The sequence below is a fragment of the Betta splendens genome, chromosome 8 (assembly GCF_900634795.4).
Source record: "Betta splendens chromosome 8, fBetSpl5.4, whole genome shotgun sequence".
Classification (NCBI taxonomy): domain Eukaryota; kingdom Metazoa; phylum Chordata; class Actinopteri; order Anabantiformes; family Osphronemidae; genus Betta; species Betta splendens.
The window spans coordinates 11,206,199-11,229,852 of NC_040888.2; the positions used below are offsets into that span (position 1 = coordinate 11,206,199).

General features: G+C 43.7%; 7 protein-coding genes across 12 annotated transcripts; 5 read left to right on the forward strand and 2 right to left on the reverse strand.

The window, feature by feature from the left end:
- The first annotated feature begins 1,410 nt into the window (after positions 1 to 1,410).
- On the forward strand, positions 1,411 to 4,671 carry rusf1 (RUS family member 1). Its single transcript, XM_029158162.3, has 14 exons — positions 1,411 to 1,727; positions 1,817 to 1,894; positions 1,969 to 2,083; positions 2,165 to 2,210; positions 2,353 to 2,385; positions 2,465 to 2,570; positions 2,845 to 2,946; positions 3,234 to 3,304; positions 3,389 to 3,573; positions 3,670 to 3,727; positions 3,888 to 3,952; positions 4,045 to 4,161; positions 4,246 to 4,311; positions 4,398 to 4,671. The coding sequence occupies exons 1-14, from the start codon at positions 1,578 to 1,580 to the stop codon at positions 4,481 to 4,483; spliced, it is 1,278 nt and encodes a 425-aa protein (XP_029013995.1). The 5' UTR covers positions 1,411 to 1,577; the 3' UTR covers positions 4,484 to 4,671.
- A 196-nt stretch (positions 4,672 to 4,867) lies between these two features.
- zgc:153292 (uncharacterized protein LOC100003014 homolog) lies at positions 4,868 to 8,656 on the forward strand. Of its 2 annotated transcripts, none has more exons than XM_041071962.2 (12): positions 4,868 to 4,886; positions 5,439 to 5,640; positions 5,761 to 5,793; positions 5,952 to 6,070; positions 6,444 to 6,546; positions 6,737 to 6,769; positions 6,863 to 6,895; positions 6,973 to 7,206; positions 7,361 to 7,464; positions 7,892 to 8,057; positions 8,148 to 8,210; positions 8,308 to 8,656. In XM_041071962.2, the coding sequence occupies exons 2-11, from the start codon at positions 5,485 to 5,487 to the stop codon at positions 8,190 to 8,192; spliced, it is 1,026 nt and encodes a 341-aa protein (XP_040927896.1). In that variant the 5' UTR covers positions 4,868 to 4,886; positions 5,439 to 5,484; the 3' UTR covers positions 8,193 to 8,210; positions 8,308 to 8,656. The 2 variants fall into 2 exon arrangements, with proteins under 2 accessions (XP_040927896.1, XP_029013997.1); XM_029158164.3 differs by lacking the exon at positions 4,868 to 4,886 and adding an exon at positions 4,911 to 5,252.
- A 390-nt stretch (positions 8,657 to 9,046) lies between these two features.
- On the forward strand, positions 9,047 to 12,143 carry elob (elongin B). Its single transcript, XM_029158169.3, has 4 exons — positions 9,047 to 9,204; positions 10,188 to 10,322; positions 10,483 to 10,591; positions 10,735 to 12,143. The coding sequence occupies exons 1-4, from the start codon at positions 9,202 to 9,204 to the stop codon at positions 10,845 to 10,847; spliced, it is 360 nt and encodes a 119-aa protein (XP_029014002.1). The 5' UTR covers positions 9,047 to 9,201; the 3' UTR covers positions 10,848 to 12,143.
- A 178-nt stretch (positions 12,144 to 12,321) lies between these two features.
- On the forward strand, positions 12,322 to 14,357 carry LOC114859985 (uncharacterized). The gene is made up of 3 exons (XM_029158163.3): positions 12,322 to 13,101; positions 13,195 to 13,426; positions 13,504 to 14,357. The coding sequence occupies exons 1-3, from the start codon at positions 12,805 to 12,807 to the stop codon at positions 14,208 to 14,210; spliced, it is 1,236 nt and encodes a 411-aa protein (XP_029013996.1). The 5' UTR covers positions 12,322 to 12,804; the 3' UTR covers positions 14,211 to 14,357.
- si:dkey-66i24.7 (uncharacterized) lies at positions 14,291 to 17,295 on the reverse strand. 4 transcript variants are annotated; one of them, XM_029158167.3, is made up of 3 exons: positions 16,263 to 16,406; positions 16,080 to 16,143; positions 14,291 to 15,883 (listed from the first exon to the last, which is right to left on the reverse strand). In XM_029158167.3, exon 3 carries the CDS (start codon positions 15,828 to 15,830, stop codon positions 15,279 to 15,281), a length of 552 nt encoding a protein of 183 aa, XP_029014000.1. In that variant the 5' UTR covers positions 15,831 to 15,883; positions 16,080 to 16,143; positions 16,263 to 16,406; the 3' UTR covers positions 14,291 to 15,278. The 4 variants fall into 4 exon arrangements, with proteins under 4 accessions (XP_029014000.1, XP_029013999.1, XP_040927897.1 ...); XM_029158166.3 differs by having other exon boundaries at positions 16,242 to 16,405; XM_041071963.2 differs by lacking the exons at positions 16,080 to 16,143; positions 16,263 to 16,406 and adding an exon at positions 17,156 to 17,295.
- On the forward strand, positions 16,551 to 22,231 carry armc5 (armadillo repeat containing 5). The gene is made up of 7 exons (XM_029158157.2): positions 16,551 to 17,443; positions 17,546 to 17,576; positions 17,675 to 17,785; positions 18,019 to 18,913; positions 18,995 to 19,764; positions 19,962 to 20,094; positions 20,374 to 22,231. Exons 1-7 carry the CDS (start codon positions 17,066 to 17,068, stop codon positions 21,794 to 21,796), a joined length of 3,741 nt encoding a protein of 1,246 aa, XP_029013990.1. The 5' UTR covers positions 16,551 to 17,065; the 3' UTR covers positions 21,797 to 22,231.
- LOC114859990 (cytochrome c oxidase subunit 6A, mitochondrial) lies at positions 22,116 to 23,439 on the reverse strand. Of its 2 annotated transcripts, none has more exons than XM_029158170.3 (4): positions 23,281 to 23,439; positions 22,859 to 22,931; positions 22,564 to 22,706; positions 22,116 to 22,461 (listed from the first exon to the last, which is right to left on the reverse strand). In XM_029158170.3, the coding sequence occupies exons 2-4, from the start codon at positions 22,929 to 22,931 to the stop codon at positions 22,372 to 22,374; spliced, it is 306 nt and encodes a 101-aa protein (XP_029014003.1). In that variant the 5' UTR covers positions 23,281 to 23,439; the 3' UTR covers positions 22,116 to 22,371. The 2 variants fall into 2 exon arrangements, with proteins under 2 accessions (XP_029014003.1, XP_029014004.1); XM_029158171.3 differs by having other exon boundaries at positions 23,218 to 23,405.
- Between the last annotated feature and the right edge of the window lie 215 nt (positions 23,440 to 23,654).

Consider the following 23,654-nt stretch of genomic DNA (forward strand, 5'->3'; position numbering starts at 1 on the left):
GCCTGTAAAATTTAGGATAGAATTTAAAATTCTCCTACTCACCTACAAAGTCCTCAATGATAAAGCTCCTTTTTATCTTAAAGACCTCATAGCTCCTTATGCTCCCAGCAGAACACTTAGTTCAGAGCGCTGGGCTACTTGTGGTTCCTAGAGTGTTTAAATGTAGAACAGGGGGCAGAGCTTTTAGCTCCAAGCTCCTCTCCTCTGGAACCAGCTCCCTGTTCAGGTTCGAGAAGCTGACACACTCTCCACCTTTAAGATCAGGCTTTAAACCTTCTTTTTTGATAAAGCTTATAGTTAGAGATGGTTCAGGTCACTGGCTCAGTCACAGGAACCATCTCTTAGTTACAGTAGGCTGCAATAGACATAAACTGCTGGGGGACTTAATTTATATACTGAGCTCCTCTGTTTTCTTCTACCTATTCTGTCCAATAACCTCCCATCATTGTTCTATGTTCAGCTAACCTTGTTAGCACTCCAGTAGTTGTGCTTCTCCCCCGCTCTCTCTCTCCTCCACTCTGTCCTCACCTACAGGTATCATTGGATTCAGAGCTTTGTGTATGTGATGGGCAGCTGTGGATCAAACCATCCTGCCTGCGTCCAGTCCCTGGTCCAACCATCTGGCCGTAGTCCAGTTCCTAGTCCCTGTTTCTATTGATGTGCTTTTCTCTCTCCTCTCACCCCAACTGGTCGAGGCAGATGGCCGCCCACACCCAGCCTGGTTCTGCTGGAGGTTTCTTCCTCGTTAGAGAGGGAGTTTCTCCTCTCCACTGTTGCTGTCAAATTAAAGGCTTGCTGTATGTGGGATCTGTTGGGTTTAGTTGTGTAAAGTCTTAAACCTTACTTTATAAACTTTGTTGTGATTTGGCGCTATATAAATAAAATTAAATTGAATTGAATTGAATTGAATTGAATTGAATTGAATTGAATTGAATTGAATTGAATTGAATTGAATTGAACTGACAAGCAGGTGTATTGTTTTCTTCTCCTCCTGAACAGGATTACAGTTTTTCTTTAAACTGGACTTGCCTTGATTTGTTTTTGAGTGATTCTCAACGAATGAACTTGCCTCACACACACAGTAAGGTTGAAATGAAAGTGGAGACGTTGTTCATCCTCTGACCCTGGAACACCTTCAGCGAAATGTCATTTATTTCATGTTGGTGATATTTTGTTTTTGGCAAATATTGAGTAAAAATGGTGACATTCCTTTTGTGGTCTGTGATTTACTGTTTCCCACCTATCAATCATTAATTTGTAGCCAAAAAAAAACTATTCTATTTATATAGATTTTTTAGGGTTAATACTATTTTAAAAATCTGCTGACTCTGCTGAATACAAAATTCAATCTGTCGAAGATCCGCCTTCCAATCTCAGGTGACCAATGAGAAGTCTCCAAACTCTGACGAGGGGAAAAAAACACGGAAATGCCGTAAAGAAAAACAACAGGAGGACGACACGTCGTCTGTGTGCAGAAACGTCCTCTAGTCAAGCAAAGTGTGTTGTTGCTGAATACATTCCATTGGATTCCGCACCGCAGCGCTGTCCGGCGCCTCGTGCTTATCTCTCCTAACAGAATGGAGAGAGACACGGGTGTAGTTGTGGCCACAGAGAGGTACGGCAGCGCAGAGTCCTGGACGTACGTAGCGAGGGATGGAGCGATGCAACGGAGGAGAGGTGGCAGTGAAGGCTCATCAAGAAGCAACTCGATCGTTGCCGTTTTCAAAGTAACATTGGATGCATCTACGTGTAACCAGGCTGGACCGATTGTTCACACGTTGCCCCTAATCTACCCGGGTCTCTGCTCTCATTTTAGAGCGTGTTTCTGCCTCAGGGCTATCCAGAGAGTGTGAGCGATGACTATCTGCAGTATCAGTTCTGGGATACTGTACAGGTGGGCATGGATGTCACCGTTATCACGCCATCAGAGACTAAAGCTCCACATTCAGACTTCTCTTCCTCTCTCAGGCGTTCTCCAGCTCCCTGTCAGGGACTCTGGCCACCCAGGCGTCTCTTAAAGGAGTGGGTGTTGGAAACCAGGAGGCAACAGTAGCTGCAGCCACTGTCACCTGGCTGTTAAGAGGTGAACCCGCGGACAGATGCCACCAAGTTACCGTTCACATCGACAGATTCTGCCACTTGTAAACATCTGTTTTTTCTGCAGATGGTACCGGCATGTTGGGGAGAATCCTCTTTGCCTGGCAGAAAGGGTGGGCTCACATTTTTTATCACAGTTTGAAATCCAACAATGGTTGGCAATTGGTCCAACAATCTATTTTGCTTATGGCCCTATGTGAGCGATGAAAATTCCTTATTTATAATAAGCCTCGCTCTCTCTCTCTCTCTCTGTAGGAATAAGTTGGACTCTGAAGCTAAAAAGTGGAGGTATGCCACTTAAGATATTGGAAACTAGTATCATAGTAAAAATCATTCAATGATCCGAATCACTTTTTCTGCTTACCAGGCTTTTCGCTGATGTTCTCAATGACATTGCCATGTTCATGGAAATACTGGCTCCATACTTTCCCACTTGCTTCACACTGATTGTGTGCACTGCAGGGGTTTTTAAGGTAGGCACAGCTCTTAAACTAGTGTCAACATTTACATTCTGAGTTGTTTTAAATGTGTGATAAAACAGTCTGAAAAGGCTGCCACTCTGCCCTAAAAATGACATTGCTTCATTTAAGTGATCACTTCATTTGAATAAATATCAGTGCATATGATGCTTTGAGGATGTGATCATACAAGAATAGTGTAATTCAAATATTTTTGGTAGCATCTAAACATCTAGTTATGGTGAGTGTGTTTTTATTTCTTGGTGCTGTTATGTGTTTTTATTGTCAGTCCATTGTTGGAGTGGCAGGCGGAGCCACCAGAGCTGCTCTGACCGTCCATCAGGCTCGCAGAGACAACATGGCTGACATTTCTGCCAAAGATGGGAGCCAGGTACTTGTAGTGATTACAATATAAGTGCATTGTTAGATAATTATTTTAAGCATATAAACCTATCTACAGGAGATGCACTATGTAATTTTCACTTAGATAGAGAAGTACAGTAAATCACAAATTTTGCATTTGCGCAGAAGTAGCACCCTAAAACAAAAATCATATTTTTATTAATTACATCACTTGCATGTGAAGGTTTGTGGTGAAAGTATTTATAGAACGCAGTTTTTCTGTGTTTTCCTTTTAAATTTATAACTGTATCCCTTCATCCTGCGTGTTTTACACAGGAGACTTTGGTGAATTTGGCTGGGTTGCTGGTCAGTTTGGTTCTTATTCCTATTGTCACTGATAATACCATGTAAGTGTTCAAACAGAGAGTTCTCTTACATTATAATTGTATTATTCATTTTCTCATTTCTTCATTTCTCATTTTGTCTTTCAGACTGACTCTCAGCCTCTTCTTCCTCTTTACCATCCTACACCTCTTTGCCAATTACAAGGCTGTGAGGTCAGTCGTCATGGAAACCTTTAATGAGGCACGGCTTTCCATTGTGCTTCATCAATACCTGAGTAACAAAGCAATCCTAAGTCCATATGAGGCCAATCAGAGAGAACCTGTTTTCATAGGTAAATGTCTGATTATGATATATTCTGAATACTTGCTTATAAGTTATTAAGTTGATTCTATGCATTCAAAGTAAAGTAAAATCTCAATATTTCAAGACTTTAGGAAAATAGTTCATATCAGACTTGGAGTGAGACTACAGGAGGTTGTACAAAGGTAATTTTATGGACTATTTTGCTGATGTGTTCTGTGTACATTAATTACACACACATGCACGCACACACACACACACACACACACACACACACACACACACACACACACACACACACACATACATTATATTTTCACATATTTTCTTCTGTTTATTTTGTAGTCCAGAGGAGCTTGATTTGGCTTTGAAGAGAAATAACCAGCCTTACCTAATGGGAGTAAGAAATGGTGCGTCCTGCCTTCCTCCACAGAAACAGTGTGTTTGAGAACAGCGTTTGGCTTTTATATGTTTTCTTTGACCGTAGTTCTCTTTCTATCAGGCTCTGTTTGTGTTTGCTTGGGACCAGATGCCACAGCACAGGATGAAATCAGAGCGATGTGCCAGGCCATGTGGCTCCGCAACATGCTGAGTGATCCATCTTTACAGAATCATCAAAGTAAGCATTTACCTGTCTTTAGTTACATGAAACAGGCTGCTTAAAATTACTTTGTTACACACTGCAGCTTTTGTATATTAAAAGATCTCTGGGAAATGGTGCATGAGAGTTACAAACTCATGGATGCAGTCTTCAGTCCATTCCTTAAAGGTAAAAGCTTTTCTAAAATATGAATAATCGACTTCTCTGTGTTTTATACTGATGGATTAACCTTCTACACTAATATTGTTTTTCAGGATTGGAAGCTGCAGGATGGGACATAAAGCGAACTCTGCTTGACTGGGATGAGTGGCGGGTTGAGTGGAAAACCAAAAGTAGCTGAACTGGAAGACATCTACAGCTGTTTCTACTTTTTTCTACCACGTTGTTCAACATTTTTCAAAGACATTTTATTTGATTTGTACTGAAGTTGAATTTCAAGGTAAATACAAGTATAGGGAAAATTCTGTATTTGTCAAGCAAGTATAAATGATGTTATTGATGGCTAATTAAAAAAATAATTAATCCGGAGTGGTGGCTTTTTGTGTAAAGCTAACCTTATATGAAATTAGTTGTCTGGCTGTTTACTGTAAAATAGTATATTTTAGGGACTCAAGTGTAAGTTATAATTTTTAGACAAAACACTGTCGCTTCATCCGGTAGGAGGCGGTAGCTGGTACAACTAATTATTACGCAGCGAAGAAGAATATGCAACATCCGGATGGGTGACGTTATCAACACAAAGCGTGAGAAAAGCAGGAAATAGTATTTAAAATCGGTGTACAGTGTAAGGCGTGCAGCTTTATCACGGAAGTTAAGTGATAAATAGAGTGTGCTTAAATACTGATAAATACATTGAACATTTATGACCTTTCTGTACAGCTCAAAGACTCGAGCGCAACAGGAGCAAGTTATTTTGAAATTTCGTACCGGATGTAGAGTTGTATTACAATAGACTTGACAAGTAGCTCAAACTAACAACAAAAGCAGTTTAGTCATAACATCACATGTGCTTTTCTTATTAAAACGGCTGAAGTTGTGTACACAATGGGAAGGTATAAATGCGCGTACAACTGCGAAAACCCCGCTGGTTCGGATATGAAGTATTTTAAGTGAGTATTTAAAATTTGCTCTTAAGCTAACAAATGCGTGTTACAGAAATACACAACATGACTACTTATACAGTGAAGATGTACAGCTACAGTGGTGTGTAAGCTTGTTAGCGTGTCGGACCGAGTACAGTTTGCAGGATACGTTTCCATGGTTGCCTCTTGTTCTATTGTGTTGTGTGTTTACAGATTTCCGCTGTACAATCCCAGAAAACTCAAGAAATGGCTTGAAAACATGAAGTGGGAGGACTGGGCTCCAACTCGCTTCTCTGTGCTGTGCATGAATCATTTTGAGGACCGATGCTTAGACAAGACAGGCAAATACGTTAAACTGCGAGTAGATGCAGTTCCCACAATATTTGCATCCTCTGATGACTCACAGAAAAGAAAGGTGTGTGTGTGTGTGTGTGTGTGTGTGTGTGTGTGTGTGTGTGTGTGTGTGTGTGTTAGTGTGTAATAAATACTTGGTGGTTCAGGTTTAAACTAGATCTTTTTTCTCTCCATCATATAGACTTCTGTGAAACCCAGAAGTAAGCGGCACACGGTGAGAGCACCCTACATCTTACATTGAGCATTGAGCTTGTATTAGTTTGGGTGGAGGGGGTGTAAATCAGTAACAAGCTATTTCCATGTCTGTTTAGCACAGGTAGCACAATAAACCTTCCAATCTGTCACTTGTATTTTCTTGTATTTTGAATCCAGGCGCATGGTGGTAAAACGGCACTGATGAGTACGTCTCAGTCTCCATCAGATCCTTCATCCACATCGCAGTTATACGTCCTGGACAAAGAGACCAGTCAGACGGAGGCGGAGGCTCCTGGGTTTGTTACATCTATGCTTTATTTAGACCATTAAACTTGACACACTCCTGCCATTCACTTGGTCCAACTTATGGGGCGGTCTAATAGGAGTTCAGAAAGATGTTGACTTGTGATACAGCACATCCCAGTTTTAAATCAGTTGATCTGCTTACATATATTTCACCCAAATGTTTGTTTGAAACAGTTCTTCCTGTTGGAAGAAAGATATGCTGTAACATGCTGTAGAATGGAAACCACATAATTAGAAACTATTCATTCACCACTTCTAAGCTAAGAAACACAAACAAAACATGCACCTACATTCATGGTATGTAAGTGTATTGTAACTAGTTAATATTATTATAATGTTGCTTTTTACGTTTTTAATGACTAGAGACCCTAAAACGTCTGACAAATGGAGAGTTATAGTGGATGAAGGGCTTATGAAGATTGACTCCTTTCCACATTTCTTCCATGGAGATTACTGTGTACCACAGGCAAGTGTTACTGTGTATCATCCCCTTCCCACATTATAAGGTGCACTCATCAATCCACTACAAAAGCTCTGCTGTGACTTCTACTTTTACACGCTTATAATTTCTTAGCTTTAAAAATCTTTTTGAGTGGTGTTTTTTGTTATTCTTCCTAGATATTTGTTTAATGTGTTATTTTTACATACACCAACAGGATATTCAGTGGGCTCCAGATACTAATTCTAGTGTAAGTATTCAACATGATTTAAAATCTTGTAACTACAGTGTTTAATCTTTTATACCTTCACACTGTAAAAATTCACCTCTCTAATTTGATCAGACAGCGCCTAAAGATCCCAACAACGTTATCGAGGTCAGCTTGAAAACAGAAGTGACTGGTATCTTTTATGCTGTGACACTGTATATCAGTTTGATGTATTGTGACGGCAGGTGAAAGAGCCGTGGCACTGGCTCGGCTTGGACGTCAGAGGACCCCTGCCTCAAACAGTGAACGGACACAAATACATTTTGACCGTGACCGATTACTACTCCAAGTGGGTGGAAGCTGTGCCAATGCAAGCATGCCTGCCTCCACATGTGACAAAGCAAATCGTTGACATCATTGCTCACTTTGGATACCCAATCCGAATCCTCTCCAGGCTGCCACATGAAATAGTCCACAAAGTGAGTTCCTTTTTAGGTTTTGCAAATCCTCATTACACACACTTCCTTTATTAGCTATTAATATATTGTCACATGTATTGTAAATTACAATATTGTGTCCTAATTGCGCTGTATCATAGGAAAAATATGTTACTGCACTGTTTTCCCACGCTAGATCAACAGAGAACTGAAAGATCAGCTGCAGGTCAGCGTCTCCCTCGTGGTTTTTCATCAGCAGACCGGCACTGTGGATTTGGTCACACAGCAGCTGATTGACAGGTCTATACATCAAGTGTTTTGTGAATGGCCAGATGTGGCATTTAATGCTATAAATACTATTCATAACATCATAAATTACAGCATAATTATAGTGTATTATGAGAACCACAAATTTATCACACATGATTTAGTCCAGTTTTTTCTGCTGAGATTCACTTTTCAGTAATGAGACAAAAGAGATTTTATAAAAGTAATCTGGATGTTATTTGTTTGGCTACTATAATTTAAAACATGCTTAAAGGTTGCAGAATGTGTTAAAAATAAAATTACAGTTTTGAAAACTGTATTTCTAAAGTTGCAATAAGGTATCATAGCTTCAAACAAAAAAATCCAGATAATGGTTTATGTTGCCTTTTGTCCTTCATTTTACTAATAATGTCTGCGTGTTCATAATTGGGCGTCTCTTTTGTTTACTGCCTTCCAACAGAATGATAAGTGACCTAATAGAAGAGCATGCTGCTGACTGGGATGTCTTCCTACCGGCCAAGGTTTTCAGTCTGTGTTTCAAAGAGCATACTGTGACTAAGGAGAGGCCTTTTTCAGTTCTGTGCTGCAGAGGACTCGACCCCGTCCAGACCCCAAGGGGTCTAAATGTATGTGTGGGCTTTAAACCTGAGCTTTGCTGAGTTGATGTTTTACATTTACTGTAAAATGACTTGTGCTCTTACTTCTCTCTGCTACAGTATTCTTATTCCAAACTCAGAGACAGTATATTTGTGATTCGATAAATGTTCAAGACATATTTGGTAAGTTGAATGTATTGTTTGTGTGGAAATACCCTTTAAATGATGTCAAACATTTGGTGAATAAAAGAATTCACTTATGCTGCATTGTTATTTTTAGGTCACTTTTGGAGATCGCTGGTCTTGGAAGAACTTCATGTTTATTTAAGGACTGTAATGGAAAGTGCTGGATTTTACCACCCACAATGCGGGAAACGCTAGTTAATTAAAACAGAATGAGATATTTATTGACGAGACAAATGTTGGAGTTTGAGCTGGTCTAAAAAACCTCACAAGTGCAGTAGCTTGCTTTAGTAGTGCAGCACCTGAAAGGACGTAGAGATCATTAGAGTTACGTCAGATCTATCAGTAAAGGTTATGAGCCGGCAGGTTTAAGGTTGATGTGCCTGCTTGTTTGTTGTTGCAATTGTTAATGTACTGGACAATTCAATAAACTTTTTTTAAATAACTGTTTTTGGCTATTTATCTAATGACACTGATTCCAGTGTGGCCTTGCAGTTGTACAGTAATTCAGCAGTTTTGTCTAATATTTTGTAACATATGACCTATGTTCAACCTGACTGCGTGTGACATCTGACCTGATTTTTATGTCCCAGCTCCACTTGGTCAGATAAAATGGACATAATGATGCTTTGTAATCCTATTTTTTTTGATCCTACAGAGCTACCACAAGAAACCACATTATGTTTCTATAATATTAGTCAATTTATCATTTTAGTAACTAGCTACTATTTCTTATAATGCAACTAGGGTATGAAAAGTGAAAGCTCTTTGCGATATGATTACTTAAAAAATATTATGTATTTTGTAAACATAAAATGATACAGTTTAGGTCTTATTGTTGACTGACAGGTGCCGCTTTGGTGGCGGAGAATAAAGATAGCGCCGCCTGTTGGTCGGTAGCTGCAGCTGCAGTGTTTCTGATGCGGCTGTGATCGGCCGTCGCTGTGCGGTGGAGGCGTTTTTACCCCGTGTGTGCAACCAACCGCAAGCAATGGTGAGTGAGGAAAACACACACGGTTCGTAATACAAAGACCTGATAAATGGTCAGACTTTACTTGAGTCGGTCGTGAACCTTTCTACCAGCGTTAGCCTGTGTGCTGTCAGTAGCCGAGCCAAGCTCATCACAAAAAGCGACCAGCCCAGACCTGATGCCTTTGTTTAGCTAACCTTGGCTAACGTGAGCTTAGCTTCCTTATCGTCAACATATTAGCTCACTCTAGCTTGACAGTGTACTAGTTTTTAGCTCGATTCGAGCTTCACGCGTGTCCCAGAATGTTTAGGGCAGGATAACATAGAAATGAACACACTTCCACGTTAGTGACAACTCAATCAACAAACTTTGTGTCAGATAAAAGCGCTAGTGACAAGGAGGCTAACTAGCTAAAGTTGTTAGTAGCTGTTGTAGCTCGGCTAACGTTATCTCTGTAATACGGCTTAGTCAAGATTAAACGTCTTCAGTGTCGTACTGGTCAATGTGGGCGTTTAATGGTCGTTACCCTAAGAACGTATATACTGCCCGTATACTGTGGTTGTACAAAGAAAGCTAGCTGTGCTAGCAGTTGTTTGGCTAATGCAGCACTCACTGTTAGCTAGGCCATCCCGTCATGACGCCAGTTAACAGCTGCAGACGTCGAGGCGTAGCCTTGGAGAGTTCGGCTTGTTTGTTCCCAAACTTTCTCTGTCTATCAGACTTACTTAAACGCAGTGATCCTAACAACGGTTAGTTTGGTTCGTTGCATTAAGGACCAAGGTTGATAAAAGCAGGACAATGTCACTGTCGGATATCCAGGAATTTTGTGTTTAGTTTTAAGAATTCTCTTGTTGGGCATAAAACATCAGGTTTTAGCATCAATGAATCAATATTTGCCAACAGTATAAATAATGTGATTAAAAGGACCCTCTACTCCTGCTGTTGTAAAATGAATGTAAATAGGAGATGCCAGTTCCTCATTTTCTTGAAACTTTGTGTCACTTTAGGATGTGTTTCTAATGATCAGACGTCACAAGACGACCATCTTCACAGATGCCAAAGAGTCTACAACGGTATATGAGCTGAAGCGCATTGTGGAAGGCATTTTAAAAAGGCCACCTGAAGATCAGAGGCTTTATAAGGTGATTGTTATATAACATCAAGTGAATGAGGCCTCTGCCCTTCTACCTGCAGTTATCTTTAGACATCTTAAACACAACCTTTTGATATGGCTAATACCATGGGAAGTAAAAAGGTTACAAATGAACTACTTTTTTTGCTATTTTTTATTTTTGGTTTCAGGATGATGTTTTGCTTAATGACTCCCAATCTCTTGGTAATTGCGGCTTTACAAATCAAACAGCCCGACCTCAGGCACCAGCCATGGTGGGATTAGCTTTCCGTCTGAGTGGTGAGACGCTTTCTCTTTGATCATCGTTTCAGTTTGTGATGTTGTTGTTGCGCTAATCCTTTGCTCTATGTATTTGAAACCAACTTTGCATGTCTTCTTCCTCTTGTGTTCGTTTTCACGTTCTTTTGCGGTTATACCCTCAGATGATTCATTTGAGCAGCTGAGGATTGAGCCCTTCTCCACTCCGCCAGAGCTCCCAGATGTCATGAAGCCCCAGGATTCAGGAAGTACAGCCAATGAGCAGGCTGTACAGTGAGGGAGAGCTTGGGGAGACGAGAGGGACACACACGGGGAAGGGAGGGGTTGATTGTTGGAAAGTGGTGCCTCAGCGGGTGCATTTTATCTTGCCAATAACAAAATTTCAGCTGGGCATTAACACATACAAACAAGAATTCCCCTTGTTCATAAATGTGAGGGAGGGTGCTACATAGTGGTCCATTGTCCTGAAATTGGTGAACGCATGCTAGATTATTTGATAATTTCACACACGACCCTACAGCGATACCTGATGGACTTGTCACAGCACTGTCAGTCATCCATTGTATTGGTAAAGGCTGAACATAAAGAGTTGTACCTTGTATTTAATGAATTCTAGTCTTTATTTGGGGTAAGGCTATTGCTGCCTTGCCTGGTTTTCATTTTGCTGGCTTAAATGTGGGGATTGATAAGGTGTGACATTTTTTAGGCTTTTATGTTTGTGTGTTACTTTATTAAACTATTGCTAGGATTTACTATGTTTTTGGTCTTTGGCCTGGATATGTGTTGACATAATAGCTAGAAATTTGTTTGTTATGTGTATTTCAAGAACTTTTGAATATGAGTCTGAAATAAAGTAGATCCAAATGTTGGCAGATGATCTGGCAGTAAGATGAACTTCTCCTGACAGTAGTTAATACTTTTCATACTGAAGCTGAATGCACTCAGCTGTTTGTGTGTGTCAAACAATGCAGGTAACAGTGTTCACCTGTTACTGTAACTGACTGGAATACCAGCTCTCAAATGAATTAAGAGTGAATTTATCTTACCAATGGGTGAGAAATAACTTTTTCAAAGTTTGATTGTTGCTCATGAAATTGTGAAGATGCTGAGATCTTTATTATTTCATTCACTGGTTCTAATTGTTTATAGTAAACAATCCATTTTAAGTTAAACTGTTTGGTGTGATAAAGTCATGGAATTGTACACGTGGTTAGTGGGATATACAGTATACTAATCCTCCATTTAATGAATAGTTGCCAATTCACTCAGTTCATTGTGCATCTTGCGTTGCATTGTGCACCATTCACACCTACTCAGTGTTTTTCTGAGATGTAAGAGATAAAAATAAACATCTGCAAATCAAAAGCATCCACTTAAAGTACAACACACACACTAGGAAACTGGAATAAAAGCCCTTTTACAGAAAAATGACAGGATAAAATGAGACCAGGTGTGTTGAAAGTGGTAGTTGAACATTAACAGGAAGCATTTACCAGCTGCTCCTGTTTAAGTGGGACCTGATCTAAGTTGCGCTTGTAACTGATTTAACATTAAAACAGCTCTTTTTTTCCAATCTTGTACACTGTTGTATTTCTGCACTCAATGATTTTGTAAATATGCACCTTCAAACAAAGTTTGACTACAAACATTTGCGATTGTTTGTCACAGTAGCACCTAAAGTAACAACAGGTTTTACTCCAAATAGTGGATGTTATCGCTTTTACATACAGCAGCTTGAGATGGTACAGGCATTTATGTCAGGTTAATGAGGGGGAACAGTGTTACTGTAAAAATGAAACCCTTCCAATGATCAGGCAAATACTATTGCCATAGTTGGCGAACTATTGTATGTTAAGCCAACAGCGTGTGGGCTGTTTTTATTGAAGTAATTGAATGTCAGAAGAAAATGTTGGTTGTAAACATTTATTCAATAGCAAAAACAACTGAACTTCACTGATAATCAATAGAAAAGGAAACACCTACATTTCACTACTAAAGTGCAATTGTGTCTTTGAAATGACCAGTGAACCCACTACTGTAATATTTTAAATGTTTGACCAGTTATATGCTCAAGGTCCGTGAACATATCCCGAGTGTATGAACTTCCCGACAGTCCTTGAACGTAGCGCGCATTAGCAATCTGGTCACATTAGCAGCACTTTGAGACGCTTTACCCATGGCCCGTACAATAACCTAGAGTAGAAAGAGGCGTCGGTTGTCCAACACCAGCACGAATGGACATCGCGGAGCACGTTTTATCGGCGGGCAGAGCCGTGCTGGACATGGTGGAGCGGGAGTGGCAGCCTCTCTCTGCGGACGAGCTGGACCAGCGGCTGGACCAGGCGGTGGAGGAGATCCTGGAGTCTGACCTGATGGCCAAACTGAGTCGGCCCCCTCCTACTAACACCGTGTACAACGTCATACAGATAGTGCAGAGTCAAGCAAACGTGGGGGCTCGGGTCCTACACACGGGAACCACAACAGCCAATCTCTCAGAGGAACACGTGGAGTCCGTGGACAGTGCAGTCAAGGTAATCCGCTCGTAGGTAGCGTGTTGTTGTGTATTTGTCAATCACAATTTGTGATTATTATATAGTTTAAACTGCACCATCGTCTTTCTCCAGTGCATCACAGACTTGCTCCAGAGCTCTAAATCCAGGACCCGCATGGCTGGACGAGCTCGCTTGTCCCTGTCCCAGACTGTCGTGCTGTCCCTCACGCTGCTCTCTGAGCGGGTGAGCTACCGATCTGTGTCCCGCCGCTTCCGCCTGGAGAAAGGAAACATCCACAGGATCTTCTTCTCTTTCTGCGAGCGCATCAACATGCTGAAGGAGAAGCACATCCGATGGCCTGTTGGTGGGTTCACGGCAGTGTTGTGTTTGGATGAGGTTAAATTCAAATGATCCCTGTTGGTGTTTTTCTCCATTTGCCAGGCGGAGAGGCTGTAGAGGCCCTGGTTCCACTGTACAGTGTGGAGAAGAGGGAGGAAGACGAGGAGCGACGTCTTCCTCAGGTCCTGGGGGTGTTGGGGCATACTCATATTCCCATACGCCTGCCGATAGGGAAGCATGATGCGGAGAGCAGAGTTCCTGAGGTGAAGAAGATGAAGAAGGACTCCCACCCTGACTCCTGGTTGCATCTTGAGCTCGTTTGTGATCGTACGGGACGGTTTCTGCACTGCAGGATCAGCAAGAGCCCGGACTCGGACAGAGGCGGTGCCCTGAGCGACAGGCTCCGGCAGCATCCGGAGCTGATGCCTTCAGGCTCCTGCCTTGTGGCCAGAGCTGGCTACCCACTCACTGCTCAGATTTTAACCCCGTACACAAGGACTCATGGACTGAGAGAGGAGCTCTTTAACAAGGCGCTGGAGGAGCATTTTCACATCCTGGAGCAGGCTGTGGCCAACCTGAAAGCCAGATTTCAAAGGCTGGCGTATCTCGATATTGGAAATTATGAACGGGCCAGCGCTGTGGTGCTGACCGCCTGTGTGCTGCACAATGTGTTTCTGGACATGGGACACGTTGTTCAAGGACACGCTGAGAAAGAGGAAGCAGTGACTCAAGAGGGAGAGGTGGAGGAAGGGGTTTTTTCTAGACGCGACGCCGTCTCAGATTTGCTGTTTGAATCTGTAAATGCCTGATGTCGAACACAGAACTGTAAATAAACAGGATTGTAGGATAAAAGTTCCGATTCAGATTAGCAATGAGAGTTTTTACAAGCCCTTTTTCAATTATTTAATGTTGGGAGATGAACAGTTTGTTGATTAAAGACATTCATGCCACTCTTAGATTCACTCTGTTGATTTTGCAGTATATTTAAATACGTTTGCACACCATACATCAAGGAAAAAAACAGCATTGTAGCCAGGACAATAAAGAGCCACAGCTCTGTTATGGCTAGTGTGGCCTAACTCTTAGCACTGAATTCATAATCTCCTTCAATTATAAACACAGCATTAAAAGAACAGCAATAGGTTGGTTTAAATTAAATTTTTGCATCTAGTTCCAAACCCTTACTCCATGGATGCTCTGTTTAGGCGTTGGCATTGGATCTGCTTCACTTTATAACAAACATACGTTGCACACATTTGATTTGAAAACATAATTTGTTTAGTCTTTGCTAATATGTTACCTTAATTTGCACTTAACATGTCATGTTACCCACATCTCTCAACTTCTTGTGTTCACAGCACAGGTTTTCTGTATGTGGTGGTTAATCTGATTAATTTATAGGTGATGTAACCCTGACCCTATGAACTTACACCGTGTATGCTCACCAATACAATCCCAATATACAAAATGACCTCATCTTTACTTTATCACTGTTATAACAAAAACTGCAAAAATTAGTGCTGCTGTGTGTAACTGAGTGAATAAATGGGAATAGCTGCCTCCCTCCTGCATATAAAAAAATAATATCAATAAGTGCTATTAGGGTGATAGGATGGATGCACTATGTAAGTGATAGTTTTACTTTTTATTCATGCTTTAACCTTGGTATAAAAATAAGATATAATCCCCAAACTAATCTACTTGAAGTATAAACATGATTTGTTTGAGTATGACATAGGAATCGAATCCACTCCTCAGTCTTCTCTATAGAGTTCATACTGGCCAAACTCAAACCGTTCTGTTGTGTGGCTCAACAACAGAAACGGTCGGTGCGGGTGGTAAAAGGTTCAGATAAAGAAGTTCCTATGTGTTCGAGCCTAATGTCCATCCTTGGGCATCTGCGTGGTGTTCTTCTGAGCCAGACTGGAGATGGCCTGGGCCAAATTGTTGATGGCCTCTATCTTCCTCTCCTCCAGGGCCTTCTGCTGGGCCCACATGTTCATCTTCCTCTCCTGCAGCTCCATGTACAGCTGGAGGACATCCTGCGGAGGCCGGGCGGGGCAGGGGGTGGCTGTCACAGTGGGCGTGGGGAGGATGGGGGTGAAGCGCTTGCTGGCTATGGCCTTACCCACTCTCGTCCCATTGAGCTTGGCCCTGCGCTGGGCCTCAATCTCCTCTCTACTCTTTCCCAGGACTTCGTGCATGGGCTTGAAGAACTCCCAGTGGATGCTGGCCTCCCCCAGCCTCTTGGCCCGCTCTGCGTTCTTCCTGTATGTGGCCAGCAGGTTCCTCCATTTGAGATCGCACTCATAGGCCTTGACGGTGATGTCCGTGGTGTCCGCCTCCCTCAGCCTGGCATTCACCTTCTCTGCCACTATCTCCCAAAGTTTCTTTTTCTTGCACACTGGCTGGTCAAAGGCCTGGTCCATTTCAAGTCGGGTGTTGACAAGGTGCCATGTCGCCTGCAGCGTCCAAATGAATTCTACAGTGGAAAAAAGGGTGTGATTACTTGGCATATTTGTGAGGACGTCTCAAGCAAATGTTTCTTTAACATCTATTGGAAGTGAACAGGTGGTTTATTAGTCTGATTCGTGTGGTTTATAAGTGGGCGGACACTGCGCACTCATCACGCCGTCCTCGCATCATGCGATGACTTGCTGTAACATGTTCAAACCAACCTGCTTTAGCTTTAACAGCGTCCGCACTAGACACGACCGTTTCCTTTCCTTCCACTTCACTTTCCTGTAATACAATTGTTTCGATTACGTCCATGTTGTTGGATTAATTTAATTTAATACTGTTTGACGGTTAGCGATGTGTCTATCGTAGAATTTAACAACCTTCCAGAGACACCGATGTACCTTAATGCACCGAGGTAAACGATGAGTATAACAACGTCTCTTAGCTGCCTGGGAAATGTAGTGCGATTCGGTTAATGCAAATGCACTTTCGAGTATTGCGGTCGGACAACTAAACTACAATCCCTAACGTTTAGAGTCCTGTAATGCAAGCTCCAGTTTCCCGCTGTCACGGGATTTGTAGTCCATCAATATATTTAATTCGTTACGACAGGCAAGGTCTATCAAACGTTGAACTACAAGTCCCATCATAATTTGAACCGCCCCTCCTCTTTAATCCCAGCGCCCTCCCTCATCCGCCCCTGTTTCGTTGTTTGGCTAAAGATGGCGTTAGCGGCTAACACAGGCGTTTGCATTTTGTTTCACAAAAATTATTTGACTAGTAGTAACAAAACATTGATGAAATAGAGCTTTAATTCGTTATTTGATGTGCAAAAATATTCAACATTGAGCAAATACACGTCCTTTGCGCAGAACAACGCTTGTTCGTGCTTCTCACGATGTAGGCCTGTTTTTAAGGGAGCGGACCGGAGCTGCTGGAACTCCATCTCCCGTCAGCAAGTGCGGCCGAAGCGTCAGGTGGTACCGTTTTTCTTTTTCCTGCTGGTATGTGTAGTTTTATGTCAACTGTTTTGCGGAAACTTTGAGAGAGTCGCGGATTAAAGTTATACGGACGCATTTTAATCAACATAATAAATCCGCAACATCTTACTGGAAACGTCCACCGTGCCCCAACATGTCTGTGATATCTGTTTAAACTGGAGGAGGAAAAGTGTCGATCCCACTGTCTGCCAGTGAGAGACACCATGGCTGCATTACACGTGCAAGGTGACTGGAAATCCAAAGACGGGCCCTCATCATCACCAGAGTCTTCGTTGAACTGGTGCTTGACTCACCTCTCCAAACCCAGATCAGGGGCTGAACAGCAGGCCCACGGCAAGGCTGACCCTGGTGGTTGCAGGGAACTCGAAAAGAGGTTCAGAGTCTCTCAGTGGAGAGCCCTGGTTGCCATCCGGACACAACACATCAAGGGTGACAAGGCTGGCATTGCCAGATTCAGAACCCTGGGGGGTCTTAGACCTTTGTTGGACCTGCTGAAACACCCGGAGTGTTCCAGGAAGACGTTAGACCTGGCTCTGAGCATCCTGGCCAACTGCTGCACCGAAGGGGAGACGCGCGTAGAGGTAAGAAATGGGAGGCCATATGGGAGAAGGCATCAACGTATGCATACAATTAAATTAAATAATTATTAAATCTACTCACATTTAAACTGTCTACTTCTATAGGTCCGCAAGCTTGATGGGATAAATATTGTAGGTAGGTGGTGATTTCTGTTTATTTTAGAAATGGCATTTCAGAATTGTCTAAGACGTAATGATGAATGAGCTTTTTTTCTTCACTTTATCTTCGTTCAGTGGAGATCCTGAAGAGAAACGTAGCCCTGGAAACCGTTCAGAACCGAGCAGCTAGAGCCTTGGGAAACCTGGCCATGGATCCCGAGAGCTCAGCGCTCATCCACTCCGCTGGTGAGTTTGTAACGTCAGAGGCAACTTCAATGTTAACTTTGTTACTAATAATTCTGCTTTTAGTAGCAGGATAATAGTAAAGTACGGATTTAATTTTGCAGAATGTAGTATTTTAGTGATTATTAATAGTGAAATAGTTTGACTGTTATCTCTTTTACGCTGCATGTGGATCTGCCAAATAATTATAATTATCTTTAGTCCCATGATTTTAAGCAGTTTCCTTGTTTTCGCAGGTGGTGTTCCTCTTCTCCTCCACAGCGTGTCTTTTTCCACAGCCTCATCCTCCCCCACTGCTGCTTCCCCCAAAGAGCCCTGTCCTAAACTGGAGTGTGCGCAGTCAGCTGCCCGGGCCCTCCTCTACCTCTCAGACACACCGGCGAACCGCCTGTCGCTGCTCACCCAAGGGACCCTATCGGCTCTCGCCCCTCTCATTGCTCCTGAATATCCCCAGGGGCTGCGGCGGACTGCGCTCAGGACCCTCCATGAGCTGACACGGGGCTGTGGTGTTGAATGTGCCAGGGAGGTGTCCCGTTCTGGGGTTCTTGCTCAGCTTGGTGTCATGGCGTCAGGGGAGTCTGGCAAACCGTTTGAAGAGCTGTCACTGAAGACTCTGGCCAACATGTGCTCTCAAGGCTGCCTGCGCCCTCTGGTGGGGTCACTGGGGGTGATTCCTAAGTTCACAGAGGAAGCCAAAAGAGACCCTTTAAAGGCTGGAGTTTTCCTCAAAGCATTGTGTCTGTGCTGCAAGGAGGCAGTCAATCGGGTGAAGGTAAAGGAGAGCGGCGGACTGGAAGTTTTAATCGGCTTTTTATCTGCACACAAGGCTCATCCACTCTCCCGGTTAGCCATCCTGGCCTGCGCAGACTTTGTTTTTGATGAATCCGCCATGGAGCAGCTGCAGGAGTTGGGTCTGGTGCCTCTGCTTGTTGCTAGACTAGTTGAACTCACCAGGGGAGAGGAACTATTTGCTGAGAAGATGGATGTGAGCCTCTCATCCAGCATGTCTCCAAATGAACTTTTGCCTTCGGCATGTTTTGAGTCCTTCGACTTTCCTGCTCCGGAGGGCTACAAGAAAGAAGAAGCTGGAAGGGAGCAAGGTTTATGTTCGTCAAGCTTTCTAAGTCTCAGGTATGGAACACAGAACTCACCACTCCCTGTCATTTGTCATTTGGTTGGTTATTCTTAGTTTTTCTCTGTGTCTCCCTCCAGGTCCTGGTTGCTGTCTGAGGGATTGATTTCCTCTGAGGGGGACCTGGAATCTTCCAGTGTTGATGAGGAATGGGGGAGCCTTCAGATTCCTCCATCACCATATCCCCAGACCTCATCCCCAAACTCTGAGTCGAATTTCTCTCCGAGAAATATATCCATATCCAACCCAAATGTTTCTTTTGCTAAAAAGGCAGCTCAGATGTCCCCAGTGTCCTTTTCAGCTCACCCCCAACCACCATCTTCCTGTAAAACCAGTGAGCCACTTTCCTCTGTTCCTCAGTCATCCAGTGCGCTGTCACCCCAAAACCAGACCACATCCTCAAAACCCACACACACCCCAGTTTCTCCATCCAAGTTCTCATCTCCTCACAAAAGAAGGCAACGAACCCATTCAGCAAATTACTTGACTAAGGTCACTCTTGATACCCCTCCCTGTGTTCCCCGGCCAGCGTACCACCATCCCTACCACCCTGAACCATGGACACCCGAATCTCCCATCCTGCTTCTGTTGTCGCGTTTCTCCCACGCCACCGACCCAAGTCCTGCTCTCGTCAGCGCAGGTGTCATGTCTGGCTTGCTCTATTACCTCACCCGGCACCAGGACCCCAGCAGCAGGTGCTTTCGCATTCTTTGCCGGCTGAGTTGCAACCCAAACTGTTTGCAGGCCTTGGTTCGAACCGGTTCTGTAGCACTGATTCATCACCATCTTTGTCAGACAGAGGGAGGAGAGAGGGAGCCTGACAGAATGAAAGACAAGGTTAAACATCTAGGTAAGAAAAATGTTTTGCCCCAAGTGGATTTAAAATGGCACAAAAAAGATTGTGTAACCCTTTTTACATGATCAGCACAGTTTCCTCATTATTAATGGGTAAATATTGACCCTCAGTACAGGGTTTGTACTGTTTGTGTTTACCTGTGTCTCTTTATACAAATGTACTTCATGGTGGTGTCCTTGCTACTTGTGCAGGTGTCGCTCTTCTCAACAATCTGCGTGTCCAGTGTGAGTCTGGTTTTGGCTCTGGGGTTCTTGCCCATGTGATGCTGTCAGGCTCCGACTCAGACAAGATCAACTGTGCACTGTCGCTGCCATTAATCAGCAGGTGAGTGGTAGAAGTAACTAATTATTAGCATTAAGTCTAAATATTTTAAAGTTTTTCATTGTTTTGTTTTTGTGTATTCATGCAGTTTCATTAAAAACAATTATTCTCACACTGACTTTGAAATACACAAAGATATATACTCTAGATTTTGTTGTAGACCTAATTTAAAATAACTAAATCCAACTAACTATGTCTGACAAACATCACCTGCATCATTAGGTGGTGCAGGATTTTCTAAATATGTTTTGGAGCTTTATGCAACCTCTTTTTCTTTAACAGCAACAAGTCCCTGCTGAAGAAACTTCTTCTGGACACTGGTGGGCTGCTGTTAGCGCTGCAGCCACTTGGCTATGATGACAATCATGGGGTTGAAGATCAACCTGCTGCATGTGGAAAGCTGCTTTCTGACCTGTTCACGTCACCACTTTCAGGCCTGACTCCTCACCTCCCCTCGCTGTACTTCTCGCTCCTCATAGGATGCTTGTCCACCCTGACGGATGGCATTAAAACCAAGCTCGACAAAAAACACATCAAACCAACAGAGCTCGTTGGTACAATGGGCAGAGTTTCACCTCCTCCATCAAAAAGAGCTCGTCTAGCTGATACCTGCTCCTATGGTGTGTCAGACTTCAACATCCTTTTCTTGCTGGACGATGGGACCCAAGTCCCAGCCAACAGTGAACTTGTGTCTAGAGTGGATGACACACACGGGGCTGGCTCTGAATACTTCAGGGGGCTGCTGAGAGGGTCTTTTGAAGAAACTCACAGTGTTACTAAAGAGGCCATCCACATCAGAGATGTTAGCCCAGGTATGCTGCTTCCGGTACTGCATTATCTGCATGGGTGCCGCTTCAGAACAGACACAGAAAGCTTAAAAGGAGTGGATGAAGGCGAGAGGAGAGGACAGTGTCAGGTTTTGGAAATCTTGGCCGATGAAGGATTAAATATCTGGAGAGAGGGGGCAGATGAACATTCTACAAAAGTCTTGACCTTCCAGAACACGGCCTTAGGGGAACTGATGATGGGAGCGTGCAGATTCCTGGTGACTGGGCTGCAGAGGGAGCTGGAGGATCTGTGTGTGTCACTTCTTCTGTCGTGGTCCGCTAAAGCTGGCGGTGAGGCTGCATGTGCTCCCGCAGAGGACCGGTCTAAAATGGACCAAGAGGGCCTGGAGTCAGCAGAGGAGAGCCTGGCTAACCGCACCTCTGAGCTGGAGTTGACTGGTCTGGAGATGCTACCAGAAAAACCACCAGGGCCGAACCGCAAGAAACCATTTTCAGCTGCTGGATCGCTGGGTCCAGCTTCAGACCAGAAGGCAGTCAAACGCGTCACTCCAGCCTCCAAGTCAAGCTGTGCATCAGCTGCAGACAAATCACAAGATCTAGAGGAACCGAGGTTAAGCCCAGAGAACTCAACAGGAAGCTCGTCACAACGCAAATCCACAGATCCTCGTTCCTCAGAAGCAACAGGCGGCGGCTTTGATGCTCTGCTCCCACAGTTATACTGGTTTTCCCAGCGTTACAACTACCCAGCACTGGGTCAGGCCTGCCTCTCCCTGCTGCTGGGCTGCCAGGGCTGTCCTCGGCACTTCCTGTCCTCCTCTCACGCTGGCGAATGCCTTCGCCGACTCGCCAGCGAGGCCGACTGCACACGGACTCTGAAACAGGACCTAGTGGGTCTGGCCACGCTGGCGCTGAGCTGAGACGTGGAATATTTGAGTAGAGAGCTTGGTAGCATGACATTCACAGGGCACCTTATCAAATAGTACTAGTGCAGGTAATGAGCACTGCATGATGATGTGAAGTATGTGATGTATAATTTTCTGCAGCATTAACTGAAAATTATGGCTGTATTTTCACTTGTTTTGGTCAAAAATATTTCAATTTAGTTTTGATATAAATTGATGAATTGTAATTAATGACATCATTTTGTTCTAATTTACTGCTAGATTTTTATGTTTAACAACTATTAGCAAAATCGCTGAATGCCGTTATGCTGATTACTGGAATCACCAGGGTTGGTCAGGTGCCTCTTGTTTATTTTGTACATAGAATAATATGAAGTAGCATATATACAGTGTATAGGCTTCACCTGCCCCTCAAACATTTATGCCACTAAATATACTGCTGAAACATCACCTCGCCTTCCGGTTCTGTTTGTTCGAGTCAGAAAGATTCAAATGGCACTCGCTGTAATTCGGCACAGAATGGTTTTATTCCCGTCTGGGTGGGAGTTTTTTAAGGATGCAGCCACAAGCAGCCGCTGGATGTGATCCCCTCAGTGATGGGAGCCCTCGTACCCCCCCGGCAGAGCGTTGGTGTGAGAGTTGTGGAACAGGCTGTGGTTGCCGTCGCCCCAGGGAAATTTCTGCAAGGAGACACAAGCGGGGGGACACGCGTTCTCACTCGGAGCACATCAAACGGAGGAGGCCGTGAGAGGCCGGCGCGGTGCAGGCGTGGGGGCGCTCACCTTGGTGCGGATGCGCAGGTGAGGGTAGGGCACGAACTCCGGCTGCTCATGCGAGTTCGCCTGCATCTTCATGTAGGCGTTGGCCATGCAGACGCCGACGCCGGGCAGCGCCAGAACGAAGGTCAGGATCTTCCAGGTCTTCACTGTCGAAAACAAGCATGAGTCTGAAAATGGCCGCCGCTGTTTCTGCCCGACAGATTTGTACCGATTAAGTGCCAAACAACACGAATGAGTTAATGTTCAACTCCAGTTATTTTGTGTGTGATGCCGGTGTGGGTGCTTTTGATATGCTGACCTCCCTCGTGGGTTGAGTGTGACGCAGCAGCAAGCACGCGAGCAGTGGCTGAAGCAACTGGAGAAAAAGACATCTGTAAAGATCCAGACGGAAAAAAGTCGGTCATATGTGGATGCTGTTTGCCTTTCATACTGTCCTGAGCTCAATATAGTGTGTGTATATAAAGGCCACACCTGAACACATGTTCTAACAATATCGTATTCAGAGCAAATGAAAACAGATAAACAGTATAATATTGAAATGACTGTGTATTAAACAGATGCAATCATTAAAAATCTTTCCTTTCTCAGTGCCAATAAAGTCACTTGTGTTGTCTGCCCCTCTACAGGCTCCAGACCAGGCCTGACCGTGAATCTTACCGTGGATCAAGGGTGGCGTTAACTCGTCTCTTCCTAAAATACCAGAAACGGGTGCAAACTTACTGTTCTTCAGAACTCAGTGCCCCAAACGCTTTATTGTCCCCGTATTCTTCAATCAAATCCTCCTTCCTGCTTGTTTGTCCTTCAGTCTGTCCTGAGCTGAACTTGGTGTGGGTCAGACTCCTCCCCACTCCAGTCTGTGCCTGTGCCAGGAGTCTTTAGTTTATATTTGGCCAAGTGCAGAGGCTGATATGTGACAGCAGCGTGGGGGAGGAGTGCAGCGTAAACACTGATACTCATCAGCGCAATCGTCACTGTTTTCTTTCTTTTTTCTGTTAAAAGCAGGTCAGCGCTCTGAGCTGCTTCCTGAAAGCACCTGTGGCTCAGAACAAAACCTATAACAACAGCATATTTGTCGCTCACAGACGTCACAACCC